Source organism: Sinocyclocheilus anshuiensis, unplaced genomic scaffold, assembly GCF_001515605.1.
Source record: "Sinocyclocheilus anshuiensis isolate Anshui unplaced genomic scaffold, SAMN03320099.WGS_v1.1 scaffold1047, whole genome shotgun sequence".
Classification (NCBI taxonomy): domain Eukaryota; kingdom Metazoa; phylum Chordata; class Actinopteri; order Cypriniformes; family Cyprinidae; genus Sinocyclocheilus; species Sinocyclocheilus anshuiensis.
This window is the reverse complement of record NW_015542400.1, coordinates 355527-374655: the sequence shown is the minus strand read 5'-3', so window position 1 is coordinate 374655 and position 19129 is coordinate 355527. Positions and strand designations below refer to the sequence as shown.

At 36.4% G+C, this 19129-nt stretch overlaps 1 protein-coding gene across 1 annotated transcript in view; it reads left to right on the top strand.

The window, feature by feature from the left end:
* The window catches only part of LOC107692919 (rho GTPase-activating protein 26-like), a 112634-nt gene that overhangs the window by 74433 nt on the left and 19072 nt on the right, over positions 1–19129 (top strand). Inside the window, exons 11-17 of the mRNA XM_016492123.1 lie at positions 2967–3045; positions 4607–4643; positions 4805–4870; positions 4956–5030; positions 9213–9297; positions 15209–15267; positions 18195–18352. Coding sequence (XP_016347609.1) covers positions 2967–3045; positions 4607–4643; positions 4805–4870; positions 4956–5030; positions 9213–9297; positions 15209–15267; positions 18195–18352 — 559 coding nt within the window. The remainder of the gene's footprint in view (positions 1–2966; positions 3046–4606; positions 4644–4804; positions 4871–4955; positions 5031–9212; positions 9298–15208; positions 15268–18194; positions 18353–19129) is intronic.

Here is a 19129-nt window from a genome sequence, read left to right as displayed (position 1 = left end):
TCGGTCCCGGGCTGAAATGCAGGGCTCTAGCTCTGATCTAGCACACAGAAAACGATTTGACTGAAAATTTATCAGAAGAGATGAAAGAAAGATAGTGGTCATCTGCGCAATTCGGAAAAAGAGGCGGCTTTTCTGCATTAGGTATGTTTTTTTTACTCTTTGTACAGCAGTCATTGTTCATTCTAAATTAATTTTTTAATGTAGAATATGTGTTACATAAATACATGAAATGTAGAACATATAAAAAAGTGCTCGTGGCTCGTCTGCCAGTGGGTGCCCCCCCCACGCATAAAAGTGAAACTCCGCCTTTCAAGCCGAAGTTCACAAAATTGGGTGTTATTTATGGGGAGTAGAATTATTTATTTATTTCAATGAATGTAATCGATTAGATATCATAATATTTAGGCTATAATAATATAAATCAGGTTGGTTTGTATTGCTGACATAATATGTAAATGATAGGTGTGCGGCCCACGAGACTTGCACTTGGACCATAGTGCGGCCCGGTGGAAAAAAAGGTTGAGAACCACTGCTCTAGGCCCTGATGACACAGTGTTGTAATGCTGGGTTTACATCACGCTTTGCACATTGCAGCAAAAAAAAAAAAAAAAAGGTCAATATTTTAGTCTTGATTCCCAGCAAAAGTGTGTCACATAATAAGATTTATCTCCAGAGAATATATCTTAAATTAATATTGTTTCTTTCCCCACTACGATTCGCATTTTAAGCATAAACCTTACTAAATTCTGTTAAATTTGCATTTTTAAAACAAGTAGGGTAAGAGAAATTATTTTAATCCAGGATATACATTGTTGGTCAAAAGTTTACCAAGACTGTGTTTATTCAAAAGTGATAGTAAAGACATTTATATTACAAAAGGTTTCTATTTCAAATAAATGCTGTTCTTTTGAACTGTCTTTCCATCAAAGAATTAAAAAAAAAAGTATCACAGTTTAAAAAAACAAAACTGTTTTTAAGATTTATAATAATAAGAACCAATATTCATAACTGAGCTCAAATAATGATTGATAATAAGCACCAAATCAGCTTATTAGAACGATTTCTGAAGGATCATGTGACACTAAAGTCTGATGTAATGGCTGCTGAAAATTCAGCTTTGCATCACAGGAATAAATTACATTTAAAAACATATTAAAACAGAACCTTTATTTAAAAAGATGAAATAAAAAGTTGTTTTAAATTGCAATAATATTTAAAAATATTACTGTTTACAGTATTTTTGATCAAACAAATGCAGCAAAAACATTAAAATGTCCTAATAATTCAACACTTTTGACCAGTGGTGTATAATTTCAGAAAGTTTTAATTTATGTAGTTTTAGTTCTCAATATATATATATATATATATATATAAGTTTTAATTTGACTGAAAACAAGAAAAATCCGACTTTTATACACCTAATGCAAAGCAAATTTGCATGTGGTCGAACTCCTTTTAAAAATTCTTCTTAATAAAACTTTAGCTGGATTTTCAGAAAATATGTCTCAGTATAAAGAGTCACATTCAGATTCAGGTGTTCTAAGTGGATATGTCAAAACATTATATATAATGTGCAGTACACTGAACATTATATATATAGGGTTTTTACTTGTTTTCAGGTGAAAACATTTATACAAATATTTTTAAAAAGAAAATAATCACATTTAGACAATAGTCATTAAAAATAGTGTAATGCTATGTAGTGTCTATAGCTGTGAGTGAATTCACTAATTTTACTTTGGCCATTTAGTGAGGGACAATTTCAGACACTGCATGCACATTGCCTTTGTGGCTTATGTTGCCTTATGATTCAGTGTCGATGTGTCATGATGAAGTTGGAAAAATATCTAGTTAACTATTCACAAATGTATTTTACACAAAACACGTTGCAATTTTGCAATAGCCTCCTGCTTTTGCCCTCCACAGCAGCAGTGTACTACCACATTGTAAATCTATCAGGCTTTCCTGTGCACAAACTCAATTAAACAGGCCCAGTTTTATTACCATAACTCTTCCTGCCCTGGCATGGCCTAACCTTCAGTTGTCACGCAAGTTAATGGTGTGTGAGTGTGTGTACTACTGATTTACTGATAGAGCTGCCATACTGAAATATTAAAGGGTTTACCAACACACAGCATATACTGGCTCTTACATTGTTATATGCTAAATGTTATATGCTAGATATACCTATCTATAGGACTGACTGTCTGTACTGTCATTTTGCAAGTCATGAAATACTATCCATTTGTTCAAATAACATCTTCATTATCTGATATATCTACTTTTGTTAGCATGGTAATGACTTATGTGTGTTTCTTTAACTATGAATGCTTTTGCAATTGTGAAACAGAAGTACAATACACTTTAGCATACTTTTAAAAAAGGGTATTCATTATGGAAATACTATAGTTTAAAATAATACATTGTTTCCAAACACTTAATTGCATGTTATTTAGTTTAAAGAGTTCATCAGTTGAACGTAATTGCTTTTAGGTTAAACCCAGTTAAAATTATAATCAAGTACTTTAGATGTGCTTTAATGTTCAACACCTCAAAATAAGTGTACTTCTTTAAAACATGACAAAATATTATTAAAACACAATCATTTAAATTGTTCTTTAAATTAAAACTTTTACATTGACATTATTACTTTTAGAAATGAACTCTTTAAGTGCATTTTAAGTCCAAGTGGCACTTTATTAGTATTAGTATCATTAGTATTATATTATTTACAAGTACACTACAAGTGAAAATTGAATACAATTAAGGGTGGCTTTGTAGATTTTACAAAAATAAATTGTCCTAGAATGCAAAGGTTCTCTAGTTTATTTATCTACTAAGAGTGTCCAACTGTAAATATACATGCATCACAGGAGAATTTTGTGTGTGTGTGTGTGTGTGTGTGTGTGTGCATGTTGACTGTACCGCTGTGTATGCTTGCACCTGGACGTGTGTGCATGTTTCAGGCCTGGCATGATCACCATGCAGGCGCAGTCAGAGGAAGACCGCAGACTCTGGATGGAAGCCATGGACGGAAGAGAACCGGTACTTTATCTGAGAGATCGGAAATTTGTTTCGCTCTCAGATCTGATATCGTTCACTATAAGAGATTTTTACATGCTTGGCACTGCTGTGCATCAGATAAACTGTATTCTCATTTTGAATGCATATTCATGAGGCTTATTGCGTCTCATAAATATGCATGTTAAGGCCTTTAGCCTGTGTTGTTTTTTAATATGAATTCAGATATAGTGGTTTAGTTGAGTGTTGGCTTCATAATTGAATTTGTAATGTATTTTAGGATGATTTAGGCTCTGTTCTATAATCTAGTGAGCTGCCTCGCTAGTATACTACCTACATAGACCGTTACCTTTAAGGGCAGCATGCTAATTGAATGGGACCTCATCAGCTACTGATGAAGGCAACAATTCAAATAGTGCTTATCACAAAAACATGCAGGACGCTCAACAAACTGATTTCAATAGAGTTTGCTGTTAGAATGCTGCTAAGCTAACAGCGCGAGGCTGTTCTCGGCATGAAAATTCATAGAGCACACAAATATGTTGTTAAAGGGTTAGTTCACCCAAAAATAAAAATTAGCCCATAAATTACTCACCCTCAAGTCATCCTAGGTGTATATGACTTTCTTCTTTCAGACGAATCATATTAAAAATTGTCTTTGATCTTTCAAGCTGTTTCATGGCACTCAGCGGGTGTTGCATGCATCAGTCCAAAAGCACTTAATTAAACTGCGCCCATCCATAAAAAAAAGTGTCTCACACGGCTCCGGGGGGTGAACAAAGGCCTTCTGTAGCAAATTGATGCGTTTTTGTAAGAAAAATATCCATATTCAAAACGTAATAATCACTTTAATGTAGCTTGCGCTCACTGTTGTACACTGGAAGCAGCTCCGGGTGGATAACGTATGAGGTCAGCGTTGCGCACGTGCCAGTGAGTCTCGTGAAAACCAACATTTGTTAACAGGAGCAAAGGAAGCAAAGTTTAATTTTCATTTTTGGTTGAACTAACCCTTTAAATAGTTAACTTTTATTTATTTGAATATTTCTTATCAATATTATTTGGTTTTGATTAAATAACTAGTTCAGTCATGTAACTTTAAATGGTGCAGTTCTTCTGAAATCCTCCACCTCCCCCAGCTCCACCTGTCTAGATCTGCTACCAGATTTATGTATGTCTATTCATGCAGCAGCAGCAAATCTTACATGCACACAGCAGCGTGCTTAAACTATTCTGAGGGTTGTCATGATTATAGACAGATATAGATAGATAGATAGATAGATAGATAGATAGATAGATAGATATCAATAAAAATGCTGCCTATGTAGGCAGCTCACTAGGTTTTGGAACAGAACCATGATGTCTTAGCATGCTAAATGGCTCTTTCAGTGTGATGAAGCCTGTTTTCGAAAGCTTTTAGCGAACAGATTATGCGTGTAAAATAGTACAAATGAGGCAGTGGTATTGCATGCTGTGATGGCTTCTCATCTGGTATCACTAAATTGTACTTGTTATGCAGATTTTTTTTTCTTCCAAAGCTGCTCTGTATTAACAGCCACAAACTTGACCAAAATGTCTTGTCTCACAGGTATACACCCTGAATCGTGACAGCCAGAATGAAGCTAGTAAGTATGGTGCTATTTCAGTCTTCATTTGAATCACAGAATCATACACACTTATCGTGCTGGTTTCATGAACACTTTTTTTGTTTTGTATTACTGTTTGTTTTACCACGGAGGTGTATTGATGTTTTTGTTTTCCTCTCCCAATGAACTTTCTATTTAAGTGGCACAATTAGATGTCCTCGGCTTCAACATTGTCAAAAAATTCATCTATGCCATAGAAACCAGAGGTACGCCTCATGTTGTTTGTTAGAAATAAAGGTCTGATGGTGACCAGCACATGAGTGAGTGTGACAGTCTGGTTTTCTCTGTCAGGTATTGATGAACAGGGGCTATACAGGATCGTCGGTGTCAGCTCCAGAGTGCAGAAACTACTCAGCCTGGCCATGGGTGAGAATCAGCACCCTGCTGCTGGTTATTTTGTTTTAATGAAACCAGGAGATTAAAATGAAATGAATTTCAGCCATAAATGTCACATATACCATTTCTCAGCCTTAAAACTGTTTTCAGTCAGCACAGACACTGAGTTAGAGTCATAATTAGGCTCAGAATATGTACACTTTTTTTTTTCTTCTTCACATTTTCTCTGATTCTAAAGAAATATTGTAATGCATTGTACCAGTACTATGTACTTGTTGGATACTGAATGCTTTAAGCCAAAACCACAGTCCTAGAATTCACACTCATACACTTTCGCTAATTACAATCACTTTAAATTAAATGGAAGGTGGGTCAATGGCATATGACACTACTTTCTTTTCTGTCCCGATCTAATAATTTATTATTTAAAAACAAATGTAAAATGCAGTCATACATTGGTTTGAATACACCTCTTCTATGATGAGCACTTTTTCAACTTAAGAATTAAAATTCAGTATGTTTTTTGAGGGGCAAAAAAAGTCATAAAGCATGCACTTTGTAATAATATCACATTAAAAGTTTTTTTTTCTTTAAAGTTTATTTTATATAATTACGTTTTAGTAATCTTTTGTCATGATTTAATGTACATTTATTTTGATGTATTGACTAACATTCTAAAGCATACGTAAAATACTTCTTAATTGGTTATAACTTCAATATTACATTTAAAGTAAATATATTTTAAATCTACTAAGTTCACTAAATTGTACATAAATGTCATCATTAGAAATGGTAAATAAAATATATATTTAAAAAATGACGTACAAGTTCTCTAGTCAAGAATATAAAAAAATTCAACTAACTGCATTTAATATAAATTTAAACTATAGCACATTTTCATTTAATTGCAAGTAACATGCAATTAAGTGTCCGAAAACATTACATTTTCGCCCTTAAGTATATTCTTTTAAGTATATTATTTATTACCTTATTATATACCTTATTAAGAAAGGTATGCTAAAATATGTTATTACTTTATGCATGATGGTTACACCACGTCATTTAATTAAAACAATTTTCATTTAATTTAAGCCATTAAATTGAAACTTTATTTGAAAATAATATAAAGGTTCTTCAAAACCATATGAAACCAGCATGTAAAGAAAGATAGAGTACATTTCTAAGAAAATGTCACATTTTTATTATTTTAAAATAGGTTTTTAATAGGTTTTCCTTTTCTTTATCATGGATATTCTTATTTGTCGTTGATCCTGGTAACTAATTTTGTCACAGTGCTCACTTGCAGGTTTTTTTAGACTGCTTTGTTAATTGTAATGTGAGTGCTCTAGTTGTCACATTGTCACATTCATTATCAGCGACAGCTTTGTTGATTTATAATGGAATGTATCTAGGTTTGTCGCATTACTCCCATGCAGTGTAGATAGATATATTGATTATTATGTGAGTGACCTAGTTTTTTCATGATGCATTGCTCTCGTACGGACAGATATGTTGATTAGCAATGGTTATTTTTTGGTGGTATTGAATCGTTTGCATGGTAGACACATTGTTAGATTTCTTTTTCAATTCATTTAGTTAAATAAAATGAAAACTAGGTTAAAAGAATATTAATCTGTCAGTGTTGAATGCAATTAACTTTTTTTGTCACTATGCCAAAATGTATGCGTGTGCCTCTCCCATATTACAATATTTTTACTGTACTTTCAAAGCACATCTGCCTCGATTAAGTATTATATTTGTGTATAAAGCTTCACTTAGCAAGGAACCATTATTATCAGCTGCCTAAGTATAAACGCAACCCTCTTCACATGCAAAAAGTGACAGCAATGCCGTCACACCCTGCGGTGAAGGCAAGGCAAGGCAATTTATTTCTAAAGCACGATTAAAAACAACAATAAGTTGACCAATGTGCTGTACAGATTCTAAAAAACATAGATAAGCAGACAATATATACACAGCACAGAGCATACATTCAACATTCCAACAACATGTCATTGAGCAGCATTTTGCAAAAAAGCCTGGGAGAATAAATGAGTATTTAAAAGGGACTTAAATGACACCAAAGTGGAGGCAGTCCTTATGTGTAAAGGCAAACGGTTCCAAAGCCTTGGGGCCGAAACTGCAAAAGCACGGCCCCCCACAGTTTGCGTCTCGACCTAGGAACAATCAAGAGATTTTGGTCAGAGGACCTAAGAGATCTTGATGAAGAGTACGGTTGCAACAAATCTGAAATATAAGATGGTGCAAGGCCATTTAATGATTTAAAAACAAACAGCAAGATTTTAAAATCAATTATATAATGGACCGGCAACCAATGTAAAGATGACAAAATGGGAGTGATATCGTGACAGGGTGGACTGACTAATCCCTACATAGAGGGAATTACAGTAGTCCAGACGAGAAGACACAAAAGCATGCATCCCTCTTTCAAAATCACAAAAGGATAAAAACCGCTTAATCTTTGCCAGTGTTCTTCAGGATGAATGGCAGGATAGACTTTGATGTTGTTGTGTTACACTGGGATTTATCTGCCTGTCTCAGAGTGATAATGATATACTGTGACTATACTACTGCTTTAGGAAATGTTTTGCAATTTTGATGCTAATTAACAGTTGCCAGCATACATACTGTGGGTATAGAAAATAATCACCCCCTTTAAAATAATCACATTTTGCTGCTTTGCAGCCAGAAATGCAGATGGACACAGTTTTTGTTTTATCCAGCTATATTTACTCAGTGCAACTTATAACATTCAAGTGATGGATATAACACCAACATGTCAGAAAAAAAAATACAAAAACAGAATCACTGAGTTGGAAAAAGGATCACTTTCCTGGAGCATTTCAGTCCTTGGTAGTGCAACTGAAGCAAACAATCAACTATGGGTGGCAAGGCACTGTCAAAAGATCTCCAGGATAAAGTTGTGGACAGGCACAAGTCAGGAGATGGATACAATTTTTTTTTCAAAGGCTTTATCAATGCCTATAAGCACAGTGAAGTCTATTATTAAGAAGTGGAAGGTATTCGGTACAACACAGACCCTCCCTGGATCAGGACATCGCTCCAAACTGCTTGAAAGAGCCAGGAAGAAATTGGTCAGAGAGGTAACCAAGAGGCCTACAGCAACTCTGAAGCAGCTGCAGGAATTTATGACAAAGAGTGATCATTGTGTGCATGTGACAACAATATCACAAATTCTCCACAAATGTGGCTTGTATGGGAGGGTTGCAGAAAGGCCACATGCAGTCATGACTGAGATTTGCCAAAACACACCTTGAAGATTCTGAGGCAGATGAGACTAAAATTGTATTATTTGGCCTCAACACCAAACGATATGTCTGGTGGAAATCCAATCCAGCTCACCATCCAGATAACAGCATTCTTCCAGTAAAGCATGGAGTAACGCATCGGTTATATCCTGTTATGGGGTGTTTCTCTACAGCAGGGACTGGAGCACTTGTCAGGATAGAAGGAAAAATGAATGGGGCAAAATACTGTCAAATTCTTGAGGAAAATCTGTTGCCCTCTGCCAGAAAGTTGTCAATGGGAAGAAGGTTTACCTTCCAACATGACAATGACACAGCAAAGCTGAGCACACAGTGATTGAAGGGGGAAAAGGTGAATGTCCTTGCATGGCCTAGCCAGAGCCCAGACTTAAACCCCATTGAAAATCAGTGGAATGACTTGAAGACTGCAGTCCACAAACGCTCACCATCAAATTGAACTGAACTTGAGCAGTTCTGCAAAGAAGAGTGGGCAAATATTGCAAAGTCTAGATGTGCAAAGTTAGTTGAGACATATCCCAACAGAATAAAGACTGTAATTAAAGCAAAAGGTGGTTCAACAAAATACAGACACAAGGAGGTGATCCTTTTTTCAACTCAGTGATCCTGTGTTTTTTTTTTTGTTTGTTTCTGATATGTTGGTGTTATATCTTTCACTTTGATGTTATAAGTTGCACTGAGTAAATACAGCTGGATAAAACCAAAACTGTGTCCGTCTTCATTTCATGCTGCAAAGCATTAAAATGTGATTGTTTTAAAGGGGGGTGATTCTTTTCTATACCCACTGTATGCATTGTTTACTTGCACATACTGGCAGTGTGCTGTGTTGGTAATTCCAAAGGTTGAACAGAGGTCACTGGTAAATTAAATCTGTCGTCTAACCATGGGGTCTATAATCCTCCTCTAGACCCCAAAACCTGTGCAGATGTGGAGCTGAACAGCACAGAATGGGAGATCAAGACCATCACCAGTGCAATAAAGCACTACCTCAGGTACTAACCCACCCCTTCACATATGACCACATGACAACAACCAGGCTATACTACACAAAATGTGATTTACCTGTCTTGATTTGACTGGCTCCCGCAGTCTCAAAAGTTACCTTGACCGCTAAGGTATCAGCACTACAATTGCTTATACTCAGGGCTATTAACCTAAGTATACATAGAAACCATGTATAACATCTTGGCAACTACTGTAACAATAATAAACTCAGAATACTTGCATAGTGAACAGTTGGGTCCCTTCGCACAAATGAGTCAACAAGCTAGCAGTGTGCTAAGCTAGCAGGCCTATGCTGAGTATTTAAAGAATGAGAAATATTTAATGCCATAATCTTTAACTTTATTTATAGCGCTGTTGAATGCTTGAATCTGATTGGCTGACAAACATATTAAAAGGTGTGCAATTATTTTAAGCGAAACACGGCTAAAGTAGTTCCAGGCAGGTCTTGACCGCATTGAAATTATTTGGTGAAGTGATCTGGACATGCAGTTATTTCAAAGGTCCTTACAGCCTACAACAGCCAAAGAACCAAAACCCACAACAACACTGACCAAGCAAATAAATATAGTAAACAACAGGATAAAAACGCCAAATTATTTTCATGTTTTTGCCACAAAACTACGTTTTATTATGTAGGGAAAACATACTCTGTTTCTACTTTGTTCTCTCCCTTACAAAAGCGCACACATACAGTACTCACACACACTCACAGACACGGAAACATGCACACGCACAGAAACATGTTGTCGGCGCTGCTCTGATGATTTTATCATTAAAATAGTTTAGCAACTTAAAAGTTCTTGAAGATAATGAACTTGCAGTTTCGCTATTAGTAGAAATGCAGCTGCCAAACACTGTTTAGAGATGCACAGGCAATTCACACATGCTTAATCTCTCTCTCTCTTTCTCTCTCTCTCTCTCTCTCTCTCTCTCACTCTCTTTCTAATAACTTCATTATTAACTGAAATAGTCTGCTATCAGAATCAGAATTAGCTTTATTCGCCAAGTGTGTGCAAACACACAAGGAATTTGTTGTGTTTTTTTAGGAGCTCTTGGTACATACATACATATATACATACATAAATATATGACATGAGAACAGAAAGAACAATTAAATAAGTAAGACTAAAGAAAAAAAACAATAAATAAATAATAATAATAGTAATAATAATGTGGTAAAATCTGGAACAGAAGATTTATGTCCAGATTTGTGCATTATTTACTGTACAGTTTTATAAATAAAAATATGCATATGTATTTACATAATACTTGAATATCAATGGAACAAGACTCCGTTACTAGGTCTAAAATGAAGTTTTGGAATTAGCAACGGAGGTGTTGGATGAGATGCGTAAGAAATTAATCCTACACACGAGTGTTTTAAGGACAAAAGCCTGATGAATGTCTTTTAATACAACATCTGAAAAATATTTAAGATCTGGTAACCATAGTATAAGCGGAATAATTGCCTCTGATCCAGAGTATGTGAGCGGAATGCAGCGGCAACAATTCCCTTTCTAAGGAACTTGTGCTGCTTCCTCTAGCAGACACTTTGGGGAATGCTGCCAGCATGACCGGTGTCTGAAGCATGTGTAAAAAAACGGCAGTCCCATTGGTCCACGTGGCCCGTGACGTCATTGGCAGGTGCCCGGAAGTATAAAAGGGCACCTGCTGAATACATCACCAACTTTTGTTGTCTTCAGGAGCCGTATGTTTGCAAACAGTGTGTACTACTGTATGTCTGTGAAGCCGGGCGAGCGTTTGAAGAAGTGCGTGTCTCTGTCAGAGGTTTTTGACACCCGAGGACAAGCACGACTTGAGCGTTATGTGTCTAGGTTAGGAGCACGCTCCAATCACGTTGGTCTCTCTTCTCGAGGGAGGAGAGGCAAGCATCTGCGCCTCGCAGATCAGGTCCCCCTTATTGCCGAGGCACTGCGGAAGCTGGGGATCGCAGGTCAAGCTGAGTCATCCTCTTTGAAGTTTCCTGCCTTGCCATCCGTAGTGTTTCAGACCACCTTGCGCTTGAATGGCAGGGCGTATGTGGCAGCGGGTCAGGCTGGTGGAGCATTGCACACCATGGCAGTGTTATAAGCAGGCTGACTTGCTGAAGGATTTGGATAAGGGCAGAGGTTTGTCTCCTGATGCAGTTGAGGAGCTGCGCCGCGCCACCAAGCAAACTGCTGCTGCCATTGGTCTCTCAATGGTGGCTATGATGACTACAGAGAGGCATCTGTGGATCATCTGTGAGTCATCGGGAAGAAAGAAAAGGACTTTCTTCTCGATACTCCGCTTTCGCCTACTGGACTTTTTGGCACTTTCATCGAGGCATTTGTGGATAAGTTCAGAGAGGCAAAAGCGCAATCAGCTGCTTTCAGGAAGTTCATTCCTCAGAGCTCCAAATCCTCCTCTAGGGGGGTGATTTGTCTAGAGCTGAGGCTCATAGACAAGATCAAAAGTCTAGCGTCGCTAACCGTGCCCCTCTTTCAAGGAGTTGGCAGTGGAAAGCTAACGCTAACAAAGGGAATAAGGATCTCAGGGACATCCTAGATAAGAGACATGGTGATCGCCTGCATCCCGAGGCTGGGACTCCTTGATCATTCTCTTCCCTTCCTCCCCTTTCCCCCATTTAGTGTTATGGCCACTGCTTACATCAGGCTCTGACTCTGGACTAATGATGTCTTGTGTGTTCGCTCTGAGCGAATCATTTACTGATGGTCCGGATATCCCTCATATGAGCTTATGGTCAATAACACAGTGACTTTGCTAGCCTACTGTGGGACTGACTCTGATTGGGGGCCTCCTTAGTTTAGCCATCTGAGGATGGTTATATTCCTGCCATTGTTATGGCAGGACGGGCTTACTTGAATACAGCTGTCTGAGGCTAGATGTGTTCTTACTTGCAGTTGCGGTAAGCCCTTTCCTGGAAATGTAGCTATCTGAGGTCTGGGTAGTTTCAGTCGGTCCCCCTTCTGGTAGCTCCTTCCTAGGTACATAGCTATCTGAGGATAGCTATGTGCTAGCTCAGTGATTGCTCCCCTGCTCAGGGTTTTTAAGTAGCGGTCTCCTTGAGCCCATGCCTAGACAGTGCTATCTCCACCGCTAGGGTTGTAAGCAGATAGCCCACTCTCTGTGGTCTGGGCAGCTTTGCTAGAGGACGCAGCACGAGTTCTCTCGAAGGGAAACGTCTCGGATTATGCATGTAACCATGGTTCCCCATGATTATGTGGCCTGTTTGTTTACATCTCCTTCAGATAACTAAGTTGGTGACGTATTTAGCAGGTGGCCTTTTATACTTCCGGGCACCCGCCTATGACTTCACGGGCCATGTGGACCAATAGGATTGGCGTTATTTGACATGTGCTTCAGACACCGGTCATGCTGCCAGCATTCCCCAAAGTGTCCTCTAGATGACACAGCGTCTCGTTCCCTCTCGGGGAACCATGGTTTACATGCATAACCCGAGACGTTTCTCCTCTGCGCTCCAATTCAATTATCACTCCGCTCCGGGTTCACCATTTCCCGCTCCTCACTCCACTGTTTAGAAACACTGCTCCGCCTTCGCTCCATGACGAAATTTGTGGCTAAAGTATTTCAGTAGCCTGTTTTGAAATATCACAAAGTTCTGTTCAGAACTTATATTAAACGAAAAAACAAATACACAATACTAGAAGAATAGTTTTAACGTGGTTTATTGGATAACTATAGTTAGCCAACATCTATATTAAATGACTGTTTAACTCACTTGTCTGTGCACCGTCTCTCTACTATGGCAAAGCTGAGGGTTGTAGTTACTTCAGAAACAGAAAGAATATGCTATAATTTTTCTTGTTTTAAGATGATAAATCACAGATTTACTACCTGTACAATAAACTGTTTAAAACGTGAATTCACACAATCAATATTGAATATCCACATGCTACAAACAAACAGATTACCACCACGACGCTCTGACTTAAAAAAAATCAACTCTGCTCCAGTCAAAAATCATGCCGCTCCACTCCTAGCTCCGATCACATAATCTGCTCTGGTCCGCTTCGCGTCATGGTGATGCACTATTTTCTAATAATTCAACGGCCTGTCGTCAATTATTCCTTACTTACCAGTATAAGTAGTCGTATTTACAAAATGAAGACTTCACATATTGAGTGTGTCAAGTCGGGTTCCTTACCCACTTACAGTAAGTGGGAATTAAGTCTTTAAATGTATTGTGTTTGAAATATGCTTACAGTGTACTGCTAAATGTACTGACAAGCATTTATGGTGAACTAAAATATGCTATAATGTAATTTCTGTTGAAAGTTGCATGTCATGTATTTAAAGTATATTTAAAGTAGATTTAATATATTAGATTATTAACTGTAATATCTAGTAACATTACAGTTGGATATATAATTAAGTGTTACATATGATTTAGTATGTTAGTCAACATCAAAATTGAGTATTCTTTATTAAAGCAAAAGATTATTGAAACATAATGTTTTAAAATGTTTTTTTATAGTAAAATATTTTATAATTATTACAACGTGCACTTTTAAAAATGTACTTAAGTGTGTTAAGAAACATAGTCATGAAATTGTACTTAAAAGTGAAAGTACACTTACCTGGACTTTTATTTCAATAATATTATATTATTTGCTAGTACATCTTTTTATATATAATTTTAAGTGCACATTCAATACAATTGGTTCATTATACTAGCCTGGCAACCACCCACAACATGCTAGCACCGTGCCAAGAAGTTTTACATGAGCAATTACTAGGGATGCAACAATGCACCCCGAATCATACCCCGAGCTGGTCGAAGATCGATAAAAATATGTGGCGATTCAAGTCATTTGAGATGTTAAACTAATCGCCGTACATTTGGGGGTGGGAGTTTATATCAATGTATCTCTGATGGGAACTGACTTGTCTTCAGAAAAGTTTAGATGGTATTTTCTTTTCTAGACTGGTGTTTATAAGCGCAGTACTGCTTTGTTTACAACGGTAACCAAGGAAACACTGTATTGCTGCTGTTCCATGAGCGCCACCTGCTGTCAGAGAGTGAATTTGCATGTCATGCAGCCCGTCTGCTGTTTTTGTATCATTCAGATATGTTTTATGTAGTATAGTTTAACAAAGCTGAAGTCAGAGCATTCTGTTTTTGCTTAAATTTCAAAATTATACAATCTAATTTAAATCAAGAACTGCTCATGCTGCATGTATGCAGCATCTTTGTTTGGATCGTGAATAAAATGTAGTGGTTGCCTCTAATTTCAAATAGAAATAGCACACCTTAGTTTGTTTATATGAAGAGATTTCTTTTATTTGCATTTATTTATTTGATTTGAGATTTGTTTTAAAATTTAAATTTAGTGTTGTTATTTGACATTTCAATTTCACAGAGAAATGTGCAGCATTTGTCTGAAAAATAATAAAAGGACAACTTTTCATTTAAAATTTGCCTTAAATCTCATTTTGTAAAAAAAAAAAAAAAAATCATAGGAAAATTGTATTGTGAAATCAGTATTGTGAATCGTTCCATCCCTAGCAATTACCACTCATATTATTTTCAAAAAATATACAAATATAGTAATTCATGTTATAAACATGATATATTCCAATTACCACTTACATTTTTGTCGAAAAATATAAAAATACAGTCTGACAGACAGTCTGATTATTCATGTAATTCCACAACATTGTTAATAATCTACAAATTAGCTTGCAGGCTAAAATTAAAACCTCTCAGAAGTTAGTAAATATGAATAAGCATTTTACAACGATAGAGGAAGACATATCATCATCGTGCATCCAAAAATTCTCAGTTTAATTTGTCTCGACGCCATTCCTTCTGTTTTTGAGTCTATTTGGTCTGTTATATAATCGCTAATATTTTCTCTTCTCCTCTTCTACCAGGATGCTGCCGGCCCCTCTCATGACATACCAGTACCAGAGGAGCTTCATCAAAGCAGCCAGTGAGTTTCTCTCTATCTGTCTGGTTGGACCGGTCTGGCCGTATTTCCCCTGATCTATTTTGACTATTTAAAACTATTTGACTATAGTTCGACCATTTGATAAAACACACTACAGAGTAGGAGTGCTCAAGCTAGTATGATCTGAAACAGGAAACCGGGGTGTAGAGGAAAGAAAATGGATTTACAGTATGGCAGCTTTTGTCTGAGACGCCGAGGGATGTTGTCCCTCTTCCAGATCGTCTTTTGTATCCCATTTGTAACATAAACTTTGATTTTCACACTGCAAAAACTTTGATTAGAATTAGAAATTTGACAATTGAGTTTTAAGCACAAACTTAATTACATTTTATTCGATTTTTACTTAAAACAACTGTTTGCTAAAATTGTTAAATATATTTCATAAATTATTAAAACTAATTCATAAATTATTTTTCATAAATTATTTCACATTTTTTAACTAATGAAGAAAAAATAATTACAGATATATTAAATACAAAAATATACATTGTCTGAAAACAATATTTAATGCAATTTTGCTGCTCAAGTAAATATATCTTGCATTAAGGATGGTTGGATATTTTTGTACGTGAAAACAAGACTGATTATTAAGATGCTTTTTTTTTTTTTTTTTTTGCTTTGTATCTCATGCTATCTTCATCTTATCTCGTTTTGCTTTCTACCATCGTTCCCTTTTTTGTCTCTATTTTTCTCTCTCTTTCCTTCTGTACTTTCTTTTTTTTCTTTGCCAGTCCTTAAGGGTGATGTTAGGCCCTTGTCCTCATATTAACTTTTTTTGTTTCTTTCGGAGAGCTCCACCCCCCCTTCTGCCTTTCATTTTCTCTCTTTTTTTCCACTCCTCCCCTCGTTCATTCCTGTCTATATGAGCCATTTATGTGATAAAGAGCAAGGTGCCATCTGGAGTTTGCCCATCAGCAGAGAGAGAGAGAGATAGGGATATGGGAATAAGGGAGTGAGAGACGATGTGAATGTGTATGTAACTGGAGAAGAGAAAATCAAGAGAGACAAGAAAGTGTGAAAATGTGTGTGCATGGTCTACAGGTTCGGTTTCTGTTCAACACGATCAAATACATGACTGGTCTGGTTATGTCTTGCAGGGGTTTTTGAATGGCTTGGATTAGCAGCAGATCATTTCTTCATCTGTATTTTGTGTTTAAGATAGTAAGACTTGTTTTCAGACAATATATATATTCTTGTGTTGAAGTTTGTTCTTAAATACATTTATTTATTTATTTATTTTTTTTTAGAATGTATTAAATATTTATTATGCATTTTATATATATATATATATATATAATTATATTAATACATTTATAATTACATTTTATACTATGCTATAAATAAAAAGCTGTGGCGCTCATCCAGGTGTTGTGTGTTCGAATTGTAGAATTTTACTTGAGAAGCAAAATTACTTTGTCTTGTTCTCTGAAAAATGTATTAATTTTTTACATTTTTGCTTAAAACAAGAAAAAAGGATATCTGCCAATGGGGTAAGAAAAATAATCTTACTTCAAGGACAAATCAAAATGATTTTTCTTACCCCATTGGCAGATATTTTTTCTTGTATTAAGCAAAAACTAACAAAATTCTGATAATTTTTCAGAAAACAAAAAAATACTAAGTTAGAAAATAATTTTTTGCAGTGCAATTAATTAATTAATTACTTTTGATTTATTTTATTTATTTATTTTGTCCCTTATCATGTCTAAAACAACCTCTTTTATATCTCTCTTCTCTCGCTGTACTCTTGTTACTGGGGATTATTAGGATATCATGGCAGCCAGAGAGATCACTAATATTTCAGTGACCTTTAAGAGCCAGTGTCTGGCGGATTAGCTTTGCTCTTAATGGACACTGCTGCAGCGGTTACATACACTAGGTGGCACTGTGCTTTTACAACAAGGCAGACACAAACACGTGAGCATTAATGTCATTTTAATTGGAATAATGTGTCTGTGTGGGTCCAGACTGTGTCAGGAAGTGACCTCACAGAATCAGGAACGGGATCTTTTGTTCTGTTTCACAACATCAGCAACAGATGCAATGTTTCAGACCTGAAACGTGTCAGTGAATGTTGAAATGTACGTAAAAACGTACACGGCCGAAGCCAGTGAGACTGGACTCTCAAACATTTTTACAATGATACTAAAAGGTCTTGTACTTGTTTTAAAAAAGTACGAAAAAAGTTAAACTACGGCAGAATGCTCAACAAGGTTTTCCAGCAAAGTTTTGATCATGTTGATAATTTAGAGGCCTTAGATATTTGTGTATCAAGTACGATACAGTAGGCTTTATAGGGTTAAGTGGCATTTTTGGGTAAAAGCCAAGATAAACTGTGTCATCAATGGTCTTCTATGTCAGTTTGTGTGTGTGTGTGTGTGTGTGTGTGCGCGCATGTTTTTGTGACATATGAAGACACAAATTTGTATAATGACATGGGTATGACATATGTATTACAAGGAGAAGGTGACTTATGAGGACATTACCCCGTGTCCCCATTTTTCAAAACGCTTATAAATTATACAGAGTGAGTTTTTTTTGAGAAAGTAAAAATGCACAAAGTTTCCTGTGAGGGGTAGGTTTAGGGTTAGGGTTGGTGTAGGGCAATAGCACATACAGTTTGTACAGTATAAAAACCATTAGGCCTATGGAATGTCCCCACAATTCACAAAAACAAAGCTGTGTGTGTGTTTTAGGATTTCAATTATGGTAAATTTCCTAAATTAGATTTTTAAGAATGCATAATATTTTACAGCAAATTGATCAAAGAACATTTCCATTATTTTTATTGCTTTTATTGATTAGTTATTGTAGCTCTATTTTTGTTATCAATAAAGCTAACTACTCAGAAAAGCACTACAATACAATAAGAAATAAATGACTTCAGATATCTTACTCTCTCACCAGAGTGGCCAGTCACCACCTGCAGAATTTGATGACGGTTGCTAACCTCGGCGTAGTGTTCGGCCCTACACTCTTGAGGCCTCAGGAAGAGACTGTCGCTGCAATCATGGACATCAAGTTCCAGAACATTGTGGTAGAAATCCTAATCGAGAACCACGAACGGGTATGTTTATAAATGGAAACCAGCCACTCATCACCATATCATACCAGGAAAATTGGTTAAGCGTTAAGAAAAAGAGCTTTGTTTCTGAACATTTGGTGATGATGTGCACAGCTAATGAGTGAAATGGCTCGTTAAGTTATTTCATTTCTATTGGTCACTTCTTTTCTGACCGTAATCACCATAAAGGTGCATGAGCTGTGTTGCTGACACCTAGGTGTGAATGAAGGATGTAATTCCCTTTCTAAGGGATTCACTCAGTCCACATTTGCTGTAATGGGTAACTTCAAATCCAGCAGGGGTTTAAAGGGTAAAGCAGCTTAGAATAGTTGCCATGGCGACATGCAAATCGGCTTAAGGCTGATTTCTTAAGCTGAGCCCAGTGTCACATGACATATGGCCACTTCCTCCTGCATGAATGGGTAAAGTAGGTGGGTTTTACAATCAAGGCTGTCATTATGTCTTGTACAATTAACTTTCCCATGTCTCATTGCCATAAAGACATAGCACACTCATATGCTCCACTGTGAATGAGGTTAACCTGTAACGAATCTTTCTGCTTCAGCCTAAAAGCATTGTTGACTACCTATCCTATATATCTATATATATGTACAGCAGGACTGCAACATAAAACTGATCCTCAAAAAACTTTTCATTCACAAACACACAATAGGATCTTTGAATAAAGACTTATGACTTGTCACGAGAAAGTTTTTTTTTCTTCAGAATTCTTAAAGTGATAATTCAGGTTTGTTTGTGTTTTTTTTTTTTTTTTGTCTT